At 38.0% G+C, this 19,969-nt stretch overlaps 2 protein-coding genes across 2 annotated transcripts in view; one reads left to right on the top strand and one right to left on the bottom strand.

Moving 5' to 3' along the window:
• SEC62 (SEC62 homolog, preprotein translocation factor) overlaps positions 1–9,557 on the bottom strand; it is a 28,286-nt gene extending 18,729 nt beyond the window's left edge. The window contains exons 1-3 of the mRNA XM_061168298.1: positions 9,422–9,557; positions 1,187–1,295; positions 85–190 (exon numbers count right to left, since the gene is read on the bottom strand). Coding sequence (XP_061024281.1) covers positions 85–190; positions 1,187–1,295; positions 9,422–9,457 — 251 coding nt within the window. The 5' untranslated portion in view covers positions 9,458–9,557. The remainder of the gene's footprint in view (positions 1–84; positions 191–1,186; positions 1,296–9,421) is intronic.
• Positions 9,558–14,801: 5,244 nt separating this feature from the next.
• Positions 14,802–16,300, top strand: LOC133073890 (ATP-dependent RNA helicase DDX18). Its single transcript, XM_061167876.1, has one exon. It carries the CDS (start codon positions 14,858–14,860, stop codon positions 15,905–15,907), a length of 1,050 nt encoding a protein of 349 aa, XP_061023859.1. The 5' UTR covers positions 14,802–14,857; the 3' UTR covers positions 15,908–16,300.
• Positions 16,301–19,969: the final 3,669 nt, after the last annotated feature.

Raw genomic sequence — 19,969 nt, 5'->3', positions numbered from 1 at the left:
GAAAACAGGGAAGGAGCTTTAAGACCATGGCGACCATTTTAAAATTACTATTCACATTATCCTTCACTAAGAAAGAAAGAGTACCTGTTGCAGTAGTCAACCACAGACTCCCTTGTTGTAAATAAAGCTTCCTCTCCTTTCTTGGCCTTTGCCCACTTTGAATCCAAGAGGCAATCCACTGCTTTTGAAGCTAAAGAAGAGATTAATTGTTTTAAATTTAGTATACAGCAGAACTTCAGTCTATCAAAATAATATTCTATAAGGCAAATTTCAACATTCTGGCATTCGAAAATAAAACCAAGTTCAACAGAAAATTTTAAGTCTGACATAATCATGACAAATAGCTCAATTTGTGAAACATACTGATAAGCAGCTTTTTAAAGTAATGCTGTGAAATAAATGATAAATCAAAAATATTAACTCAAGCAATAATAAATGAGAAATGTTCTTTAAAAAGTTCAAAATAAATGTAAATATCACTTTTATCAAACAATCAAAATATAGGACAAACCAAAAATCATCCTCTACCACAGTGAGAGAAATTCTGTCTCTAAGCTTTACCCACCAAGGAATAAGTTCTGTGAGCAATCTACTGTCACTAGAAAAAGCTAAATAGATGAGATCTGAAAAGAATAGCATGTCTATTTTTCAAACTTTTAATGACTAGCAAAATCATTAATCATAGCACTAAAGACAATATAAAGGAATTTCTTCTTGATAATGGCAATTCAATCTTAATTGATCAGACAGGCAAACTCAACAACTATTGACTTATAAGTTATGGGGCAATATTACAGATGATATTAGCTTATAATGAAGTTGTTCAGATTATATGAAGAACAAAAGCAGCTCCCAACTTGGTTCCAACAGACTGGTTTCACACTGAATTCTATGCTGGAGTTTTTTTAAAAAGTTATCATTAAGTACATGTACTATCTGATTAAAAATTAATACTGAAAATAAATCTTATTCTATTATAAAAATATCTCAAATGTCATTAAAAAGTACTTTTACTATTGACATTTTTAATCATGAAAGGAAAGAATAGGATAAGCACGGGCCATATGCCCCTAACCTAGCTTCACCAATCATTCTTGCAAAGCACTTTTAAAACATCTGCCTATCCCCAAATTAGATATCTTTATAAAATATGTACACTAACATAATTTAAAATATGAAATCCTACCAATAAAATAATCAACCCGGTGACCCATCATATTGGTGGACTTTGTTGGACAGTTGAATCGAAGAAACTTGGCTACAGCCTTCTCTTCTTTAGATGGTTCACCAACTTCCTGCAAAGTAACAATATTAAATTTAATGTAATCATTTACTTGAGACATTCATACACTGAAGAATAAATTAAAGATCTTTTCTGAAAATCTTTTAAAGTGTACTACAGGCCTTTCTTTCAAGCTTTTTCTAGATCAGACTTGGTAATCTATACAAAAGACAGAATGGAGATTTTAAAAATTACACATTTTTCAAATACAAGTTGACAGGGCCCAAAGTTGCTTGTCTCTTGGCCTCAGCTACAAGGCATTTATTTATTTATTTTTTCCAGTTGTTTTTATTTTTATTTTTTTTCCTGATTAAAGTTTATTGAGGAATTACAATCTGTTACATGTCGTAATCTTTGTGTGTAATCATTAAACTGCAGATTTACCCTGTTTTTCCAGCATGGTAACCACTTTGTACCAGTTCATCTTTACCCTTGCCTGGTCTCTTTTTACAAGCTACAAGACAATAATTCAAAACATTAAGAGGTTGTCAATAGTGAGTGCCCAAATGTCAAAGTAAGTAGAAACAGGTGCCATAAATAAATGTTAAATAACAGCCAAAGTTACATACCCTAAACAAAAGACTAGAGATTGCAGGAGGAGTTCTCAAATTAACCAAAGATGGCTGTCCCAGTGTGGTCCCAGATACAAGATACTACTTGAGATGCTGAAGATTTGTATTCTCTTTCCCTTTAGGGTTACAAATTCTAGATACTGTCGGGGAACCCTTTCTCACCTTGCCTTTCTTCTTCCTTTCTGAACAGAGGTAAAGCAAAAATAAAAATGCAATAGACAAGTAAATTATAATCTCATTTAAAACTAACTGGGCTTCCCTGGTGGCTCAGCTGGTAAAGAATCCACCTGCAATGTAAAAGACCTAGCTTGGATCCCTGAGTTGGGAAGATCCCCTGGAGAAGAGAATGGCTAGCCACGCCAGTATTCTGACCTGGAGAATTCCACGGACTGTATAGTCCAGGGGGTCGCAAAGAGTCGGACATGGCTGAGTGACTTTCACTTTAAGAACTAATTAATGGAAGTGAACAAAGAGTTTTGAAAAGGCTGCTTTAATCCTTCCTTGTTTTCTAAAATTTTCCCATTCCTTCTTCCAAATTTTCTACCACTTCATTGTTTATCATTTCCCATCTTGGTTTTATTTCCTTAGCTCCTGAACTACTTTTGAGTAGTTAAAAGCAGTGTACTTATTCTCCCCACTCATATATTGAAGAAAATGAGAGCAACTTACATTTGTACATATCTTATTTTTTACCTTTAGAAGTTGTCTTACTGCTGTAAGTTACTAATATCAAAATAAAAGCATTGTCTTCACATTTTTAAGCACAATACATACAGAACTCAAGCAATATTTCTAGCAACGTATAATTTAAATGTGAATGATTTCATGAAGGTCTATTTCTTGAAATGAATAAAGTGCTAAATAATAGTGAAGAATTAACTGCTAAGAATCTAGACTGCTGTGAACAAATAATGCTGAAGACATTTATCTTTTAGGCAAGACATTCTAATAATACAAAACAGGGAAAATAAACTATGTACATTATCTGTATTTAAGTCAGTTTTTCCAAAAATTTCAAATAAGTCTGAATTCAGTTATGTTTGTGGAAAATAAGGGACAACTAACAAAGTCTCAGCTTTAACTTTACCCTGAAGAGGAATAATTTGTGAGATGAAGTGAAAATCTGTACCCTTGTTGTTGGGTCACCAGGCAGCTACTTCTCGGATTTCTTCCTTTGCATTTCCCAACTTCTCTGCTTCAAACAGCCAATTAACAGTGCATGATTTTTATACTCTCATACTACTTCATTTGTGGGTTACTATCTGTGACAATAATAATTAAAAGCCCACACACTGTAAATCAACTATACTCCAATATAAAATAAAAATTAAAAAAAACCTAAAAACCCCAAACATTCAATCCAAATGAAGACTATAATAAAAACCAAATATTTATAAGAATAAAAGACCTTTAGTTTTATATGTAAAAACAAGTATGACAGAAAAACAGAATCTTAAAAAACTGTAAATTCAAACTTTAACACTACTAAGTTCACTACCATCTACAGTGTTCATAATTATTTAATCTGGGGTCCAGTCCACTCCAGTATCCTGGCCTGGAAAATCCCATGGACTATACAGTCCATGGGGTCGCAAAGAGCCGTACAAGACTGAGCAACTTTCACTTTCACAAAATATAGTTCTCACAAGCTAAAAAGTATTCTGTATTTTGGTTTTTGAAATCACACTAAAATACATTAGTATATGTAAAATAATAGCATTTAATTATGCCTGAGTAACACACTGAATTTCTAGAAGCCTCATCTATTAGTAAACAATATCCTGTATGTTCATTTACAGCCAAAAAAGTCACACTATATAAATAGTTGGAAATAATAAGATAGTATAATTGGCTTTATAGAGACCAATTCTACTTTATAATCATAGCCATATATGTTTAATTTTTCCCTCAGTTAATACATATGTTGTCAATCTAAAGATTTATCCAGTTGACTGATAAGTTGTTACTGGGATATGCTTGATTAAAAATGATATGTGGGGGAGAAGTGATAAACGTAAATTGTTCAAACATATACTTACTGAGTTGTTTACCCTAAAATACCACTGGGTGCTACAGTTAATACCAAAAATTTCTTAAGGCACAATACCTACATTATGTTACAACTATCCAAAACAACAACTGTTATTTTTCAAATGAGTGGCAGAAAAAATATTTTAGGAGCACAAAATGGGAGCTATGAAAGATCTCCTGGAAGAGGGACCTAGATTCTGAAAGATGAACAAATTTAGGATAAGCTGAATGAATAGTATAAAAAAACTGTGGCTGAAAATGAGCATAAAATTTGGTTTCATTAGAGACAAGTTAGAAAGCATTGTGAGGCTAAGTAGGTGTAAGTATAATAGGGCTAAATTACTATTTATTCAAAGCATTCTGAGAAATTTCAAATTTACCCTGTAAGTCACAGAAAGTTTTTGACTAGGAGGAGGATCATAATGAGAAAAAAAATGACTGAGATACTATTTTGGAGCCTACATGTAGAATGAACTGGAGAATAAATGCATAAGGCAGGGAAACAAGTTAGTATTCAACTAAGATGTGATGTGATACTCTGGACTAAGAAGGATTTTGATATCTGAAACATTTCAAATGTAGAACAGATAGGAAGGACTCAAAGATAAAGGATGAATGAAATTACTTAGTAAAAAATGTCAAATTTCTAGTCTGATCAACTAAAAGGACAGTTTTTCAATAACACAACTTCGGGATGAAGGTTATTCTGGGGAGGAAACAATCACATCAACCTTAAGCATGACAAGTCTACACTCATACTAACACTCAAACCATTAACTAAACACGGTATCAATCTACTGACTGCTGATACAGGCACCACATGTAAAATATGTTATAAGGATACAAAAGAAACTGAAAAGTTCACTCTATTATTATACAGTAGGGAATTTGATTCTCCATGAATCCACAACAGTTTAAAAACCTCATTTTAACAACTAACTTCAAGTTCACCAGGCTCTTTTCCACAACTGCAAAAACATACTCAAGCATTCTATCTTCCTTCCCTTCCCCTCCTTGGTAAAGGCACTACTAAGCATGAACAGGATTGGGGGCAGGAGGAGAAGGGGACGACAGAGGATGAGATGGCTGGATAGCATCACCCACTCGATGGACATGAGTTTGAGTAAACTCCAGGAGTCAAGTGATGGACAGAGAGGCCTACTGTGCTGAGATTCACGGGGTCGCAAAGAGCCGGACACGACTGAGCGACTGAACTGAACTGAAGCATGAATAAACAGAAAAGGCCCAGAAAACATGGACTTGGATAATCTCTCTCAACTAGACACAGAGTTCCTTATTCATTGATACTTGCTTAAAGTATCAGTAACTTCCCTAAAACATCTGACTAGCATTCTTAACAAGATATTTGTACAATAGAACTGATATCTTCCTTGCTCCTCCAAGTTCAAATCCTTAAAAAACTTCTATTATCTTCTGTGAAATATGACATGTTCATTATACCACATATAACTTATACATATTGTAGGCTGCCTCTGAGAGTTCAGGATTTGTGCCATCTGCTGGGGCTTTGAAGCCAGAAAGATTGTTATTGAAGCATACCAAGATTACATGACTTGGGAAGCTAGTAATACAGAAGAGTCTGCCATGGAATCTTCATTCTCACTGCTCCCCTGCTGCAGGCTAAAACAGTCTTATCCTCTTCCGGTCTATATATACATTAGACTATAGTAACTCCCCTCTTTGTTCCCTTTGGATGTAAATAAATCTTCAGAATATTTTCCTAACTTTTCTAGAAATCTAATGAAAAAATTGAAGGCCGTTTGGGAACAGCATCACCCACTAAAAAAGAGAAACCAGTTTATTAACCCTCAAATGAAGAGAACTCTGTAGCTCAATGAATGAGCCCAAATATCTTAGAATGAGCAAGCAAAGAACCAATACATTTTGAGGATGGACTGCCAACCCAAACACCAAGACGCCAGCGGTTGCAACTCACAGTCCAAAATTACAAAAATGGAAAGTTAGGGCAGAACTTTCTTTTTAAATTATTTAACAAATACTATTTTTATTTCAGAATATATCGACATTAAAAAATACTACAATGAAACTGGGGTTACCATTTCCAGCTATATATTATTTTAGCTGGTACTTAAGGTAAACTTTTTGAGAAAAAAAAATTAGATCAAGAGTCAGTAAGCCATGAGCTTCAATCTTACAGAATTTTTGACTTAGAATTTCTGCCCCCTCATTCTCCTACCCTCAAAATGATGAAAAATTTTTAAAATCGATTTATTCAACAGAAATAATCTTAGGTAAAAAATAAGTTTGTTGAATAAACTGAGCAAAAGAAATAGATTAGGGCACCAATTGTCAATTTGTATTTTTATACAAGCAGTGTTGTCTCAGATGGTAAAGAATTTGCCTGCTCTGTGGGAGACGAGGGTTCCATCCCTGGATCAGCAAGATCCCTTGGAGAAGGGAATGGCTACCCACTCCAGTATTTTTGTCTGGAGAATCCCACAGACAGAGGAACCTGGTGGGCTACAGCCCATGGGGTCACACAGTCAGACACGACTGAGTGACGAACACTTTCACAAGCAGTGTAAAATATTTGTGAAAATGCAAATAGGTTTCAACTTAAAATCTGAAAGCCAGAGATCTTGAATAAATCATTTGCTTAAAGTCACATAGCAGCTTAAAGGATGAGGGATAACGGTAGTATAGTAATATGAGGTTTCCAAAAAACCCAATTTGAAATTCCTTTTCAACTCAAATTTGATGGTACCAGGATTTTAAACTAACCTTTCTAGTAAACAGCACTTTGTTAACCTATAAGCCCTTATTGTATGTTCTTGAACTTACATGGTTGCATATCTTAGAAAACTAACAATTATTTGTTTTCAAATATTTTATTAATTTGAATTGAGATCACTCTCACTTGGGAATCTCAAACAAGAAAACTTCCCAATGTAATGTCAATGAACACATAGCTCACTTTTGGTTTTTAGTGGCCAGTAAAGTGAGTCCAAGAAGGAAATGTGACAAAATAGTCCTCTTGCTTCTAACTTTGACAGAATACCAGAAATCTAAAATTAGGCTATCCCAGAAAAAGTATACAAATTAACTACTTTTTAAAACCCTTAACTTACATGTAGCAATCCTTTTCCCCAACATACAAATTACATTCAAGGTCACTAATTCTATTATAGGTAAAAATCTTTTGTAAACATGAAACATCAAGTAACAAACAACAGGAAACAGAGTTGATATTACAGAACTTCTTGTCCAAAAGTCTTACAATAAGATTTTTTCTGTAACTTCAACTGTAAACATGGCTACTACATTTGATCTTTTTGTCTAAAGTAACGTCAATATTACAGTTTCTGATTCCCTGGAGGGAAAAAAAAAGGGAGCTTGATAAGCTACTGTATATTTTTATTAATTTGTTGAGACTGCATAGTAGTACTCCAAGTAGCACACCCAAGAGCTCTACAACATTCCACACAGCATAGCTATATAGAAAAGTTGGAGGATTTGAGAAGTGTCCTTTATTTTCACTTAGCAGTATAACAACTTGATTTTTAACAATCAGATCCTTACATACTTAGCTAATCCACAATTAAACAACAGTAACTAAAAATTTTTTATAGCACTCACAACTCAAAGGTTTATTTACTGAATAGGTTTAACTGTTAATCTTTCTTCAGCAGTGCCAAGCAAAAACCAAAAAAAATTATCCTAAACCCTTCATCCTCCGGGAGGTGGAAAAAGGAGTTATGTGCCAAATACTATTTTCATAGCTTTTATAACCTTTAATAACAAGTCATCCACTCACCTATTTTTTTCCACCACAACCCAAAGAGGATCCCTTTTCAAGGTAAATATTCCTTCTTATGGATTTGGTAATAGAGGGAAAAAGCTAAGTAATTTGACCAAAGTTACACAGCTAATAATTACTGACACTGGGGTACCAACTGGCACAGTATGGCTCAAGTTTTAGCTCCCAGTCACTAACACTGCTATACCAGTTTTTAATCTATCTTTTTGCTTAATATGAGATCACAATTGAAATAGAGCAGCTATTCAAAGTAAATTAGGATCACCTTTGTGACCACAGTAAAGAACAGTTGAAATTAAAAAAAAAAAATGTTTATTTAGGGCCATAAAATGTACCATATGTGTAAATATAAGAAATTCACTAAGTACTAATTTGACAACTTCAATACAAATTCTAATGAAAATATTATGTATCCAGAACTGACCAATAACATTAAATTTTGAAAGACTAGGAATAGTATAATTATAAACTTCTTTCACAATAAACTTAAGCTTTGGTTTTATGGCCTGTCTGAACTTGGGGCAGGGGGCAGGATTTGTCTCTTTCTGGTCCCGTTCTGTACTCTATTTGAAACTACTCTCTTATTTCTGCCCTATTACAAAATTCCAGATTTACTGATCACTGGCATCTTTTTTTCCCCTAGTACTTCAGACTTTTAAGGATAATTTTAACTTGCATATACCTAAATCACCCGTGGTGTAAGTTAAGTGATAAACTTTTTTTAAATGGGGAAATAAAACATCAGACGAAAAGTCATTCTAAGCAATGAAATAGTAAGGAACAGAAAGAAAATGAGTGTAACAATTTGTGACTAGCATATTAACAATTTACAACATGCCCAATTTATGATGACATATGAAGGTTTCTAGGCACATAAACTAACAAGGAGAGACACATCGTGAGTCGAAGATGTTCCACATATTTAATCCTCTGAGCAGAGAGCATGAACAACAGGGGAAAATTGTAGGGAAGAAATACACAGATGACAGGCCTGTTGAATGAGGTAGGGATGCTATGTAGGTTATGAGGATGACACCCTGCCATGTCAAAGGTTCCTGGGCGCGACCCGCTCGTTGCCGTACCCAGAGTTTTGTTTATTTACATTGTGTCGCTGAAAGAAAGCCACAAAGCTTCAGCTGGACGCTTACGTTAATAATAATAAGGAGGAAGAAGGGTACAAGCAAACGAACACCTGGATACGCAGTTCGCGGCCTGGGCCTCGGGGCAGCTGACCAAACCCCGCTCACTCCCACCTCCTACGGTCCTTCTATCCGCGCACAAAGAACAGGCAGCTTTAGATCACTCCTCCGCCTTCTTCTACCCTAGTTACCGTGGCCTCAATTTCGGGACAGCTAAGGCGAAAAGATGGGGTGGAGAAGGGAGGGGAGGAGCTCGGGAGGGTCGATGTCTGCGCTTGGAGGGCGCTGACCTCCCAGCACAGGCCCAGGCCGGCGCCTCCACCGGAACCTTGAACTGACGGCCGCGCCTCCACGGCCGATTCCGAGCGCAGCGCCTTCTGCCTTCCGCCGCAGACCGAGCACCTCCGCCTGTCTCCGCCGTCTCCAACGCCGCCCTTCCTCAGGCCCCTCACAACGACGCAGCCCACAACCTGCGGCCTCGCGGTGGAACCCCACCCCACCTCGTCCTCGATTTCGCTCGCCCTTCCCGGGAGCTTTCCCAGCATCTTCCACTTCCGAGCGCCCTAAAGCCCCCTACCCCAGGGTTCGGCTTTGCTACCTGAATCCGCTTCTTGTGTCGCCTGCGTTCCGCCATGTTGGCCGCTCCGCCCGGTTCCCTCTGACGTGGACCGAGGCGGGGGCGGTGGAAACCTCGCGAGAGCGCGCCGCGGGACCCGTTATGTAACCTGGCGGCTGGCGCCGGGGAAGGAGGGAAGCTGGCAAGTGATCGGTATCTGCCACTCCGACCCTGGATATGCTTTTTCTCCCCTCTTTCGTCGGCTCCTTTTTTTTTTTTAGCGGGAACTGGAAATCGCTGGGACCAGAAGGAAGTTAATAAGTGGATCAAAGAGCTGGAGGACTGGAAAGAGTCCTCTTGATTAGACATCTGACTCACCTGGAAAGCTGTTAAAATAGATTCCGGGGTCCACCCCCCCTTCGGAGTCAGTAGGTTTGGGGTGGAGCTTTCCCCCTAGGATTTACTGGGACCTGTGGAATTCTAGACAGTCTTTGACTGTGATACTTCCTTTCTTGCCAGTGAGCCCTGCCCTATCCATTCCCCGTTTGTAAATCCTACTAATCCCATTTTGAAGGTGGGAAAACTGAGACAGCGGAGGTGCAGCGATATGAATTGGTTTATCTAAGGCTCCACAGTTAGTAAATGGCACATCCTACATTGAAGACCAATTATCTTTCCCCATGCAAAGTAGAGAGTAGTTGGGCTCATCTGACACAGACTTTGGATTCCGCATTCCATTTTCCACGTTGGTTCTCAAAACGCACTTTTAGAATCCAAGCGTCAGAACTCAGGGAGGTACGAGGAACTAATAAGATAAATAGAGAACATCTAAGAAGTTGAAATTAAGAAGACCACAGGATACTTGGACACTAGTTATAACTATTGTTATTTTGAGTGAGTGAGTTCAGTCGCTCAGTCGTGTCTGACTCTTTGCGACCCCATGGACTGCAGCAGGCCAGGCTTCCCTGTTCCTCACCCACTCCCAGAGCTTACTCAAACTCAGGTCCATCCAGTCGGTGATGCCTTCAAACCATTTCATCCTCTGTCCTCCCTTTCTCCTCCTGCCTTCAATCTTTCCCAGCATCAGGGTCTTTTCCAGTGAGTCAGTTCTTCGCATCAGGTGGCCAAAGTATTGGAGTTTCAGCTTCAGCATCCAGTCCTTCCAATGAATATTCAGGACTGATTTCCTTTAGGTGGACTGGTTTGATCTCCTTGCAGTCCAAGGGACTCTCTAGAGTCTTCTCCAACACCACAGTACAAAAGCATCAATTCTTCGGCCCTTAGCTTTCTTTGTAGTCCAACTCTCACATCCGTACATGACTACTAGAAAAACCATAGCTTGACTAGAGGGACCTTTGTAGACCAAATAATGTCTCTGCTTTTTAATATGCTGTCTAGGTTGGTCAGAGCTTTTCTTCCAAGGAGCAAGCGTCTTTTAATTTCATGGCTGCAGTCACCATCTGCAGTGATTTTGAGCCCCCCCAAAATAAAGTCTGTCACTGTTTCCATTGTTCCCCTTACTGTTTGCCATGAAGTGATGGGACCGGATGCTATGACCTTAGTTTTCTGAATGTTGAGTTTTAAGTTAGCTTTTTCACCTTCATCCAGAGGCTCTTTATTTCTTCATTTTCTTCCCTAAGAGTGGTGTCATCATTGTTATTTTAGAGTTGCCCAGATGAAGATAATAGGCTTAAATTGCTAGTAAGTGGTTCTAGGTAGAAATTCTCACAACTTTAATGGAAGCTTTAAATATTTTAAATACTAGAAAATTGGAAAAATGTAGAAAAGCAAGATGAAGGAAATAAAAATCCCTAATGCTACCACTCAAAGATCTGTTATCATTTTATTTTCTTTCTTTTTTTTTCTAGTATTTATTTATACTTTGTGTGTATTTATATTTATATATTTCTCCCTTTCCTCCAATTGAGATCATATTGCATAATATGCCTTTTTCTCTTAATGTTATGTTGAACATATATCATTAAAAAATTCTCTGTTTACCATAGTATGTATGTAATCTAATAGCAATTAAATAGGCAATTAAGGCAAATAGTGGCATTTGATGCCTATTCTTTTATAAAATAAGATAGCTGAAGTTCATTTTTGAACTATGAAATTCTGCCCTCCAGGAACAGGATCAGCAAGTCCTTTGGTTCCTTTTCCATCTGTAATCTAGAATCAAGGTATGTGTAGTCAGAGAGGGGTGAAGGAAAAAGTGATTTTTACCAATTAACCCAAGACAACACAATATGAAACTTCTTTATTTCCTTCAGGCCTCCCCATCCAGAATGAGGGTAGATCTGTTTTGTACTGTTATATTTGGAGAATGGGCTTCCCAGGTGGCTCAGTGATAAAGAATCCACCTGCCAATGCAGGAGACACCAGAGACTCAGGTTTGATCCCTGGGTTGGGAAGATTCCCTGGAGTAGGAAATGACAACCCACTCCAGTACTTTTGCCTTGAAAATTTCATGGAGCCTGGTGGGCTGCAATCCATGGGGGTCACCAAGAGTCAACATGCACATATGCATGCATGAGCTTGCATGCATGCATTTGGAGAATACTGGCTCCTTTTCTAGGAAATCTGGTTCATAAACAAAAATATTACTGCATTTAACAGATGTTCAGTGCATACAGGAGGCAAAATACTAGGTTAGGACTATAATGGGGAATGAAAACCCTTTGTGGAAAATGACTTCCTCTCTAGCTACTGCTCTATCACCTTTTTGTTCAGAAGAGATTTAATTTACTGTCCCCATATTCTCACTGATATTCATCCTTAGACTACAACACTTTGGTTTCTACCTCCACCATCCATTAATATTCACGTCAAGTTCAATGGCTTCTTTTGTAGCGTCATATTAAGGATTTGACAATATTGACCATGCACTTAATTTATGCTCTTTCTTTGGCATTTGTGATATTGGGTTCTTCCTTCTTGTTTCTCTTTTGACTTCTCTTTCTTTACCTAGCTTGTCAATGTTCATGGTCACCATGCTTCCATGTTCATCTTCTTCCCTTTTCTTTATACATTCTGGAGATTCTTATTCATGTTAATAGCTTAATTACAAAATACTGTATAAATGTATATTTCTAACTGTTTTCTGTATATCTCCAATTAACGGCCAACTAGAAATCACCATTTCCCCGGCAAAATCTGTCCCTTTTACTGTATTTTTAAACTCACAACTGCATCACTGTTCACTTAATCACTCATGCTAGAAACCTTGAAGATATCCCAACCGGTCAGTCAACAATCCTGTTGAGTCTACAGCTGAGGTGTTTGGAATCTTCTCTTCCTCATCTTTCCTACTGCCATTGCTTTGATCAAGTCTTTATCACTTCCTACCTGAACTGTTGTTGCAAAAGCCTCCTAAATCATTCCCCCCAGTTCCACCCTGTCTATACTCTATAGACTATCTTCCGCTCCTTGTTAACCGCCCGCCGCCCATTCTCCCCAGCTGTGTATAGCAACATTAAGAATGACTAAGTTTACAATTATAACCCAAATGTCACATTCTGGGTCTTCCATCTGTGTAATATCTATATAAAAATAGCTCAAGCATTCTTCTCATCACCCCATTTATATCTTTGATGGTGGTAGTGGTGAGTTTTCTCCTGTTGCTCTGATTTCCTTTTGAGTTTGCAATCTCATTCCTGTCACTTGGCTTTTATTTCTTTCTCAAATGAAGGATATTGCCTCTTTCCCTTTCTTTTGTCAAAGCAAAACTGCTCTTTAGCCCTTGACCCTGTCACTTCTCCGCAGGGTTGCCTCTGAAACTCAGAATTTTGCTATATGGAGTAGAGAATTTGATGTCTTTACTCTTTATAAGATTTCTTTGGATACATAAATATAAAAACTCATTACCATGCTCTGCTAAGCAAAGAGTTTTGTGATTTGATACCCTCACTGGAGGACTGATGAATAGGTGGGGACTTGAAGAATTCAGTTTCCTGGGAGCTACCATCCCAGGAAGTGGAAGGGAATAGTATGTAAATGTATATTCCCATTGATTAGAGGTATGCAAACTGGACACTGATACATTTAGGTTTTTGTTTTAAATAACACTTCCTCTGGGTCCATTTGGTACGTTAAGTATATATGTATGACTAAACTGAAAAGAAAAAAATTGTAGGGAAGCATAGAAAATAATGGCCAGGCCTTCTGGGGCATTGTTTTTATGAAAGCACTTTAAAATATGTTAATTGATAATGTCAGTGACTTAATGCTGTTATCACAAAGAAAAAATTTAATGTAAATATGTTTAAATCAAAATAAAATATGGTAAACCTAATTTTATTTAAAATTTCATTTAATATTTTAAAATGAATTGATTCTTTAGACTTCCACTCAGCAAACAGCATAAACAGGACAATGAGTATATATTATTAAAAAATAAGCAGATATTTTGTTTTGCAAAGTATAATACAGGAATTTTCAGCATGCTAATATTAGACTAAGAAAAATTTTTAAAGTCACTTTGAGTTTTAACTGAAATGGTAATTGCTTCATCATTCCCCTAATTAAATCCTTGTTAATGTATACAGAGTTTCTCTTTTTTTGCACTTAACCCCAACTAATAGGGCAAAGATACGGAAATCATGAGTACTCTGTATATGAATGAAAATTGTATTATTAATGTTGTTGTTTGTAAGGACTTACTTAGAGAAATTAGTTGCTTCCAAAATCATTGAAAGTTTGCAAGAGCAGGATCAAGACTGGGCCTGTTTGAATAACTGTCAGACCCTGCAGAACTAACCAGTCATGGGGATCTCTACCTTGAAGGAGGGTGGAATCCACAATAGCAACACTGAGTTCTAGAAACTACCAGCTAGCTGTGATCAGCCTGTCAGGAAGCCAGGATCAGAAGTTGTTGTCAACACTGCAATAACTGCCTCTTAGCTCCCACAGTCAAGACTGAACACTGGAGCTGTAGAAAAACCCTGTGTCTCCATGACTTTGCTTGTCAGCAGAGTGAAAGTCAGAAGCAGCAGAAAGAAAGATGGCCTCCTCATCACTTTTCTCCTTATGGTAACCAACCAGTGCACTGAATTAGAGCCAGACTTTAGTTTCAAGAGAGTCTGAGAAATGAAGACTTTAGCTTTCTATCCCCTGCAAATAGTGTGTCAGTTGACCGTATCCAACCATCATCTTCTTCCTTAGAATCAGCTGGTTTGCTCCTTTGTGCTTCATCTTTAGACTGCGAGACCACAGTTCTCCTAGTTCCCCATCCCGCTAAATGCCCTTCCATGCCCGCACGTTTCTTTTTTTTTTTTCTCCCCCACTTCACACTTGACAGAGCCTTCAAAGGTCAGGAAACCTTGTCACCGCCACAGTGAAATCTTCCCTGAATTCTTTCTTCAGTAGACTTAACTATTTCTGTTTCTGGGCTTCTATAATATTTCGTACAGTCAGTGCTATAGTATGTATGATTTGAAAGTGAAAGTGTTGTGAACATGGTGGGTCATCGGGTTAATAATGGGTGGCAGTAACAGGTCTGCTGAGGCGCAGAAGCTTGCCAATGGGATCAACATCAATGTGGCCACGCCAGGCCGTCTCCTGGACCACATGCGGAATACCCCCGGGTTCATGTATAAAAACCTCCAGTGTCTGGTTATTGATGAGGCTGATCGTATCTTGGATGTTGGGTTTGAAGAGGAATTAAAGCAAATCATCAAACTTCTGCCAACACGCAGACAGACCATGCTCTTCTCTGCCACACAAACTCGAAAAGTTGAAGACCTGGCAAGGATTTCTCTGAAAAAGGAGCCTTTGTATGTTGGTGTTGATGATGATAAAGCTAATGCAACTGTAGACGGTCTTGAGCAGGGATATGTTGTCTGTCCTTCTGAAAAGAGAGTCCTCCTGCTCTTTACATTCCTTAAGAAGAACCGGAAGAAGAAACTAATGGTCTTCTTTTCATCCTGTAAGTCCGTGAAATACCACTATGAGTTGCTGAACTACATCGATTTGCCTGTCCTGGCCATTCATGGAAGGCAGAAACAAAACAAGCGTACGACCACGTTCTTCCAGTTCTGCAATGCAGATTCAGGGATCTTGTTGTGTACAGACGTGGCAGCTAGAGGGCTGGATATTCCTGAAATGGACTGGATTGTTCAGTATGACCCTCTGGATGACCCCAGGGAATACATTCACCGTGTGGGCAGAACAGCCAGAGGCCTGAATGGAAGAGGGCACGCCTTGCTCATTTTGCGCCCTGAAGAATTAGGTTTCCTTCGCTACCTGAAGCAATCCAAGGTTCCATTAAGTGAATTTGAGTTTTCCTGGTCCAAAATTTCTGACATTCAGTCTCAGCTTGAAAAACTGATTGAAAAGAACTACTTCCTTCATAAGTCAGCCCAGGAAGCATATAAGTCATACATTCGAGCCTATGATTCTCACTCCCTGAAACAGATCTTCAATGTTAATAACTTAAATTTGCCTCAGGTTGCTCTGTCATTTGGCTTCAAGGTGCCTCCTTTTGTTGATTTGAATGTGAACAGCAATGACGGCAGAGTTAGAAAGTGAGGCGGTGGCGGTGGATTTGGCTACCAGAAAGCCAAGAAAGTCGAGAAGTCCAAGATCTTCAAACACATAAGCAGGAAGCCATCTGACGGCAGGCAGTTCTCTCACTGAAGACACACCTTTGTCCTGAAATGGATTTTCTTTTTCTCACTGTAAGAAAGGAATTTGTGTTAATTTAAGATTTGGACTCATCTAACGAGTATGAATTGACTGGGGTCGCCAGCACTGAGGTTTCCAGTGAGTCTCCTTTTTGGAGATATAAAACAGGTCGTGATGTCTTGATTGCCCAAGAGCAAAGCAAGGCATCTTTCTAGTTTTTGTGATGATAGGCTATTTCTAAGTGTAAATCTTTTTTTTTCCCCCAAACTTGTTACTGTTTTAATGTAATTCTTTTGGTACCTTGAAAAAAAAAAAGAAAGAAAGTGAAAGTGTTAGTCAGTCGGTTGTGTCCAACTCTTTGTGACCCCGTTGACTGTAGCCTGCCAGGCTCCTCTACCAGGGGATTCTCTAGGCAAGAATACTGGAGTGGGTTGCCGTGTGCTCCTTCAGGGGATCTTCCCAACCCAGGGAGCAAACCCACATCTCTTATGACTCCTGCATTGGGAGGCCAGTTCTTTACCGCTAGTGCCACCTGGGAAGCTCATGTATGATTTAACATAGTTTAAATATATTTCTATATAAATTGTATATTTAAAAATATATAATATAATTTAAACAACAAATAATATAATTTGTTGTTTTTCTTTCTACCAGACTGTGAACCATTTAAAGGCAGGTACTATGCCTTATCCTGTTGTTCTGTGTCTACTCCAGTGTCTGGCTCAAAGTGAATGCGTGTCAATAGAGTGAATAATCACCGATGACAACGACAGAGTCCTTATCCTCTGAAGCTTCTGTAAATGAGAGAAACATGTTTACAAGACAATGTTAAGAAGTCTTCATTCTATCCTCGGCCTCTATTATCTGTATAGTCCTCTGTGAAATCAGAAGAAACTGGTTTAATAAGAAGCTTCCTTGATTTGATGGAGGAAGCTCTTCTTGTGCAAGATGAGAGCTTCTTACAATCACTGCGCTCAATTTCCTATAATTGTAGTCTTACTTGAGAACAGAGACATGTAAGGATCTACCTTCTCAACCCGCTTCCAACCCAGCAATTTGAGAAAATACTGGGTTTGACGAAGAAAAAATCCCCCACATTAAAACCTTTTGGACAAGGAAAGAAAGCTAAACTTCATAGGTTATTTATATGCCTAGAACTTATTTTCTGTCCAAAACCAATGTCTATGAAGATGGGAAGAGGGCAGTGGGATGGCAAGGGTGAGAACAGCAGCTCAATTGCCTCAGAATTCATGGAACCTGAAGTCAGGAGGTCCAGGAAAACCAGGGCTTCTAGGCCTGGACCACACATGCAGAGTGGGAGAAAAATCCTCACATTTTTTCTTCTTATTGATGAAATAAAATTCATATTTTATGGCAAGACAAGAAACATTTAAACATAAATTTCTTTTGCCTGTTTGGGCCTCCTTCCTTCCCTTAAGTGTGTATTGTGGATCTGCATTAACCAGACCTCTGCAAAAAATAACATTCCTTCTTGATCTTGTAAAGAGTTAGCATGACCCACTACTTGCTTTGTTCATGTAGATCTGGATTATGTAAACTGTTGGTAGTCACTTGACATATAACTCTTTGTCTCAAAATGTATATAACTGTGCTTTGAGCTCCAACAAGCAGAAGTCTCCTCAGAGATTTCTAGAAGACTATCAGTTTGGCTCAAATAAAATTTTCCATTTCTTAGCCTGACTATTGATTTTTTCATCAATGTTATATTGGCCTCAGAAAATTTCCAGACAGCCCCTATGCTCAAGAATTGGTTCAGTAATGCTGATTTCTCTGAAATTAAAAGAACAAAATGCTAGTGAATCTTATGGAGTAGATATTTAAATTTATAGGTAATTATCTAAATAATTGGTGGAGGTTGTGATAATTATGGGTTAACCTCCAGTAGTTATTCAATTTTTTGTGTATATAGATATAAGAAACTAGGGCTTCCTGGGTGGTTCAGTGGTAAAGAATCCATCTGCCAATGCAGGAAACACAAGAGACACGGGTTCAAACCCTGGGTTGGGAAGATCCCCTGCAGGAGGAAACGACTACCCACTCCAGTATTCTTGCTTGGAAAATTCCATGGACAGAGGAGCCTGGTGGGCTACAGTTGTGAGGTTGCAAAGACTTGGACACAACTAATAGGCTGAACACAAACACGCACACATGTAAGAAGCTACTAAAATATAACATTTTATATTCCTATGTAGTATGTAAAATCTTTTGTTTCCCATGGCTCCAGTTGCTCCAATGTCACTTCTAAGTTATGCATGGTCACCACTACCCCCACTGGAAATGAAAGTACTGCATTTAAAGTGCTATATTTCAGAGCAAACAGCAAGAAAGTACTAGGCTCATTACTAAGGACAGATATTTGGGGGTCTTGATCTTTCATCTGCCGAATAGAAAACTTTCTTCTTCTGAACACTTTCCACCTAGGAATTGCTGACCGGAGGACTAGCGAATTGAGCTGCTTGGTTGTCATAATAAAAACAGTTCCAGCAGAGGTCTATTGATATTGTGACAAGGACAGACCAGGATTACCTAAGTACTTTTACATACAAGTTGCTAGTGTGAACTTCAATTTTGGTAATAAAATACGTGCTGAGATTGTGATTACATTGTGATCACATACATAGAGTGTGATTTTAAGAAATGCCTGAAAATCCTGTTGTCGTTGTTTAGTTGCTCAGTCATGTTCAACTCTTTGAAACTCCATGGACTGCAGCCGGCCAGGCTCCTCTGTCCGTGGGATTTCCCAGGCAAGAATACTGGGGTGGGTTGCCATTTCCTTCTCCAGGACATCTTCCCGACCCAGGGATCAAACCCCATCCTGCATTGCAGGTGGATTCTTCACCATTGAGCCACCTGGAAAATCCGAATAATCCTACACATGACTAATCAAAGAAAAAGTTTGCTTGTCTAGTCTTACATTCAAAAGTGAAGATAATTATTTTAATTAATATGTATTTTTTTCATTCTGTCCACAAACGATATTGCAATAAGTAAATTTTCCTCGACCATGGTTTTTAAATTTTATTTTTATTTTTTATTTCTATATACACTTATGAGACTTATGAGAAAGCTGAAAGCAAATAGCATGAAGAATCCCCATATACGCTTCACTCAGCTTCTCCAAATGTTAAAATCTTATGTAACCACTGTACTATTTTCAAAATAGGAAATTGACAAAGTTCTATTAACTAATCTGCAGACCTAATTCAAGTTTTGTCCTGTTCTACTACTTTTTCTGCTCAGGATCCAGTCCCAGACTATAGAATGAATTTAGTTTTCATACATTGTTAGTCTTTAATCTGGGCCAATCCTCAATTTTTCATTACCTTTCATGACAGTGAAACAGTGTTTCTCTTTGACTCTTAGAAGAGTATTGGCCAATTCTTTTGTGAAATGTTACTTATTTAGGTTTGTCTGGTATTTCCTCATAACTACACTAAGGTTATGCATTTTTGGCAAGACTATCACAGAAGTGACAGTGTGCCCTGCTCAGCATGTTCTGTTAGGAGGAACGAAGTTGATGTGTTCCATCACTGGTGATACTAACCTTGACCACTTAGTTATAGTTCTTCCCTGTAATTAGTTAGCATCTAAGGGGGGTTACTTTGAAACCATGTAAATATTCTGCTTTCCAGCATACTTTTGACCACTCATTTATCACTCATTAATTATCTTTGCCTGAAATAATTATTACTGTTGTGTTTGCCAAATGCTGATGTTCTATTGTTATCATTCCTTCCACATATATTAATTGGAATAATATTGTAAGAAATAGTTTATTTACTTATTAATTTACTCTTACACTTATCTATTTGGCTTGACTCTCTAGAGGCCATCAGTTAGGAATTGTGAATGAGAATTAATGTGACAACCTCCATCCCCATCCCTAAGAAGAATTGTTTCCTTTTGTGGTATCTGTGGAGCTGATTTTTTTTTTTTTTTTGGTGG

This window comes from Dama dama, chromosome 19, assembly GCF_033118175.1.
Source record: "Dama dama isolate Ldn47 chromosome 19, ASM3311817v1, whole genome shotgun sequence".
Taxonomy (NCBI): domain Eukaryota; kingdom Metazoa; phylum Chordata; class Mammalia; order Artiodactyla; family Cervidae; genus Dama; species Dama dama.
The sequence above is the reverse complement of the archived record's forward strand: the minus strand, read 5'-3'. Positions and strand labels throughout refer to the sequence as shown.

Coding starts and splice junctions, on each gene's coding strand:
- LOC133073890 (XM_061167876.1), top strand. CDS start 14,858: ATGGGTGGCAGTAACAGGTCTGCTGAGGCGCAGAAGCTTGCCAATGGG.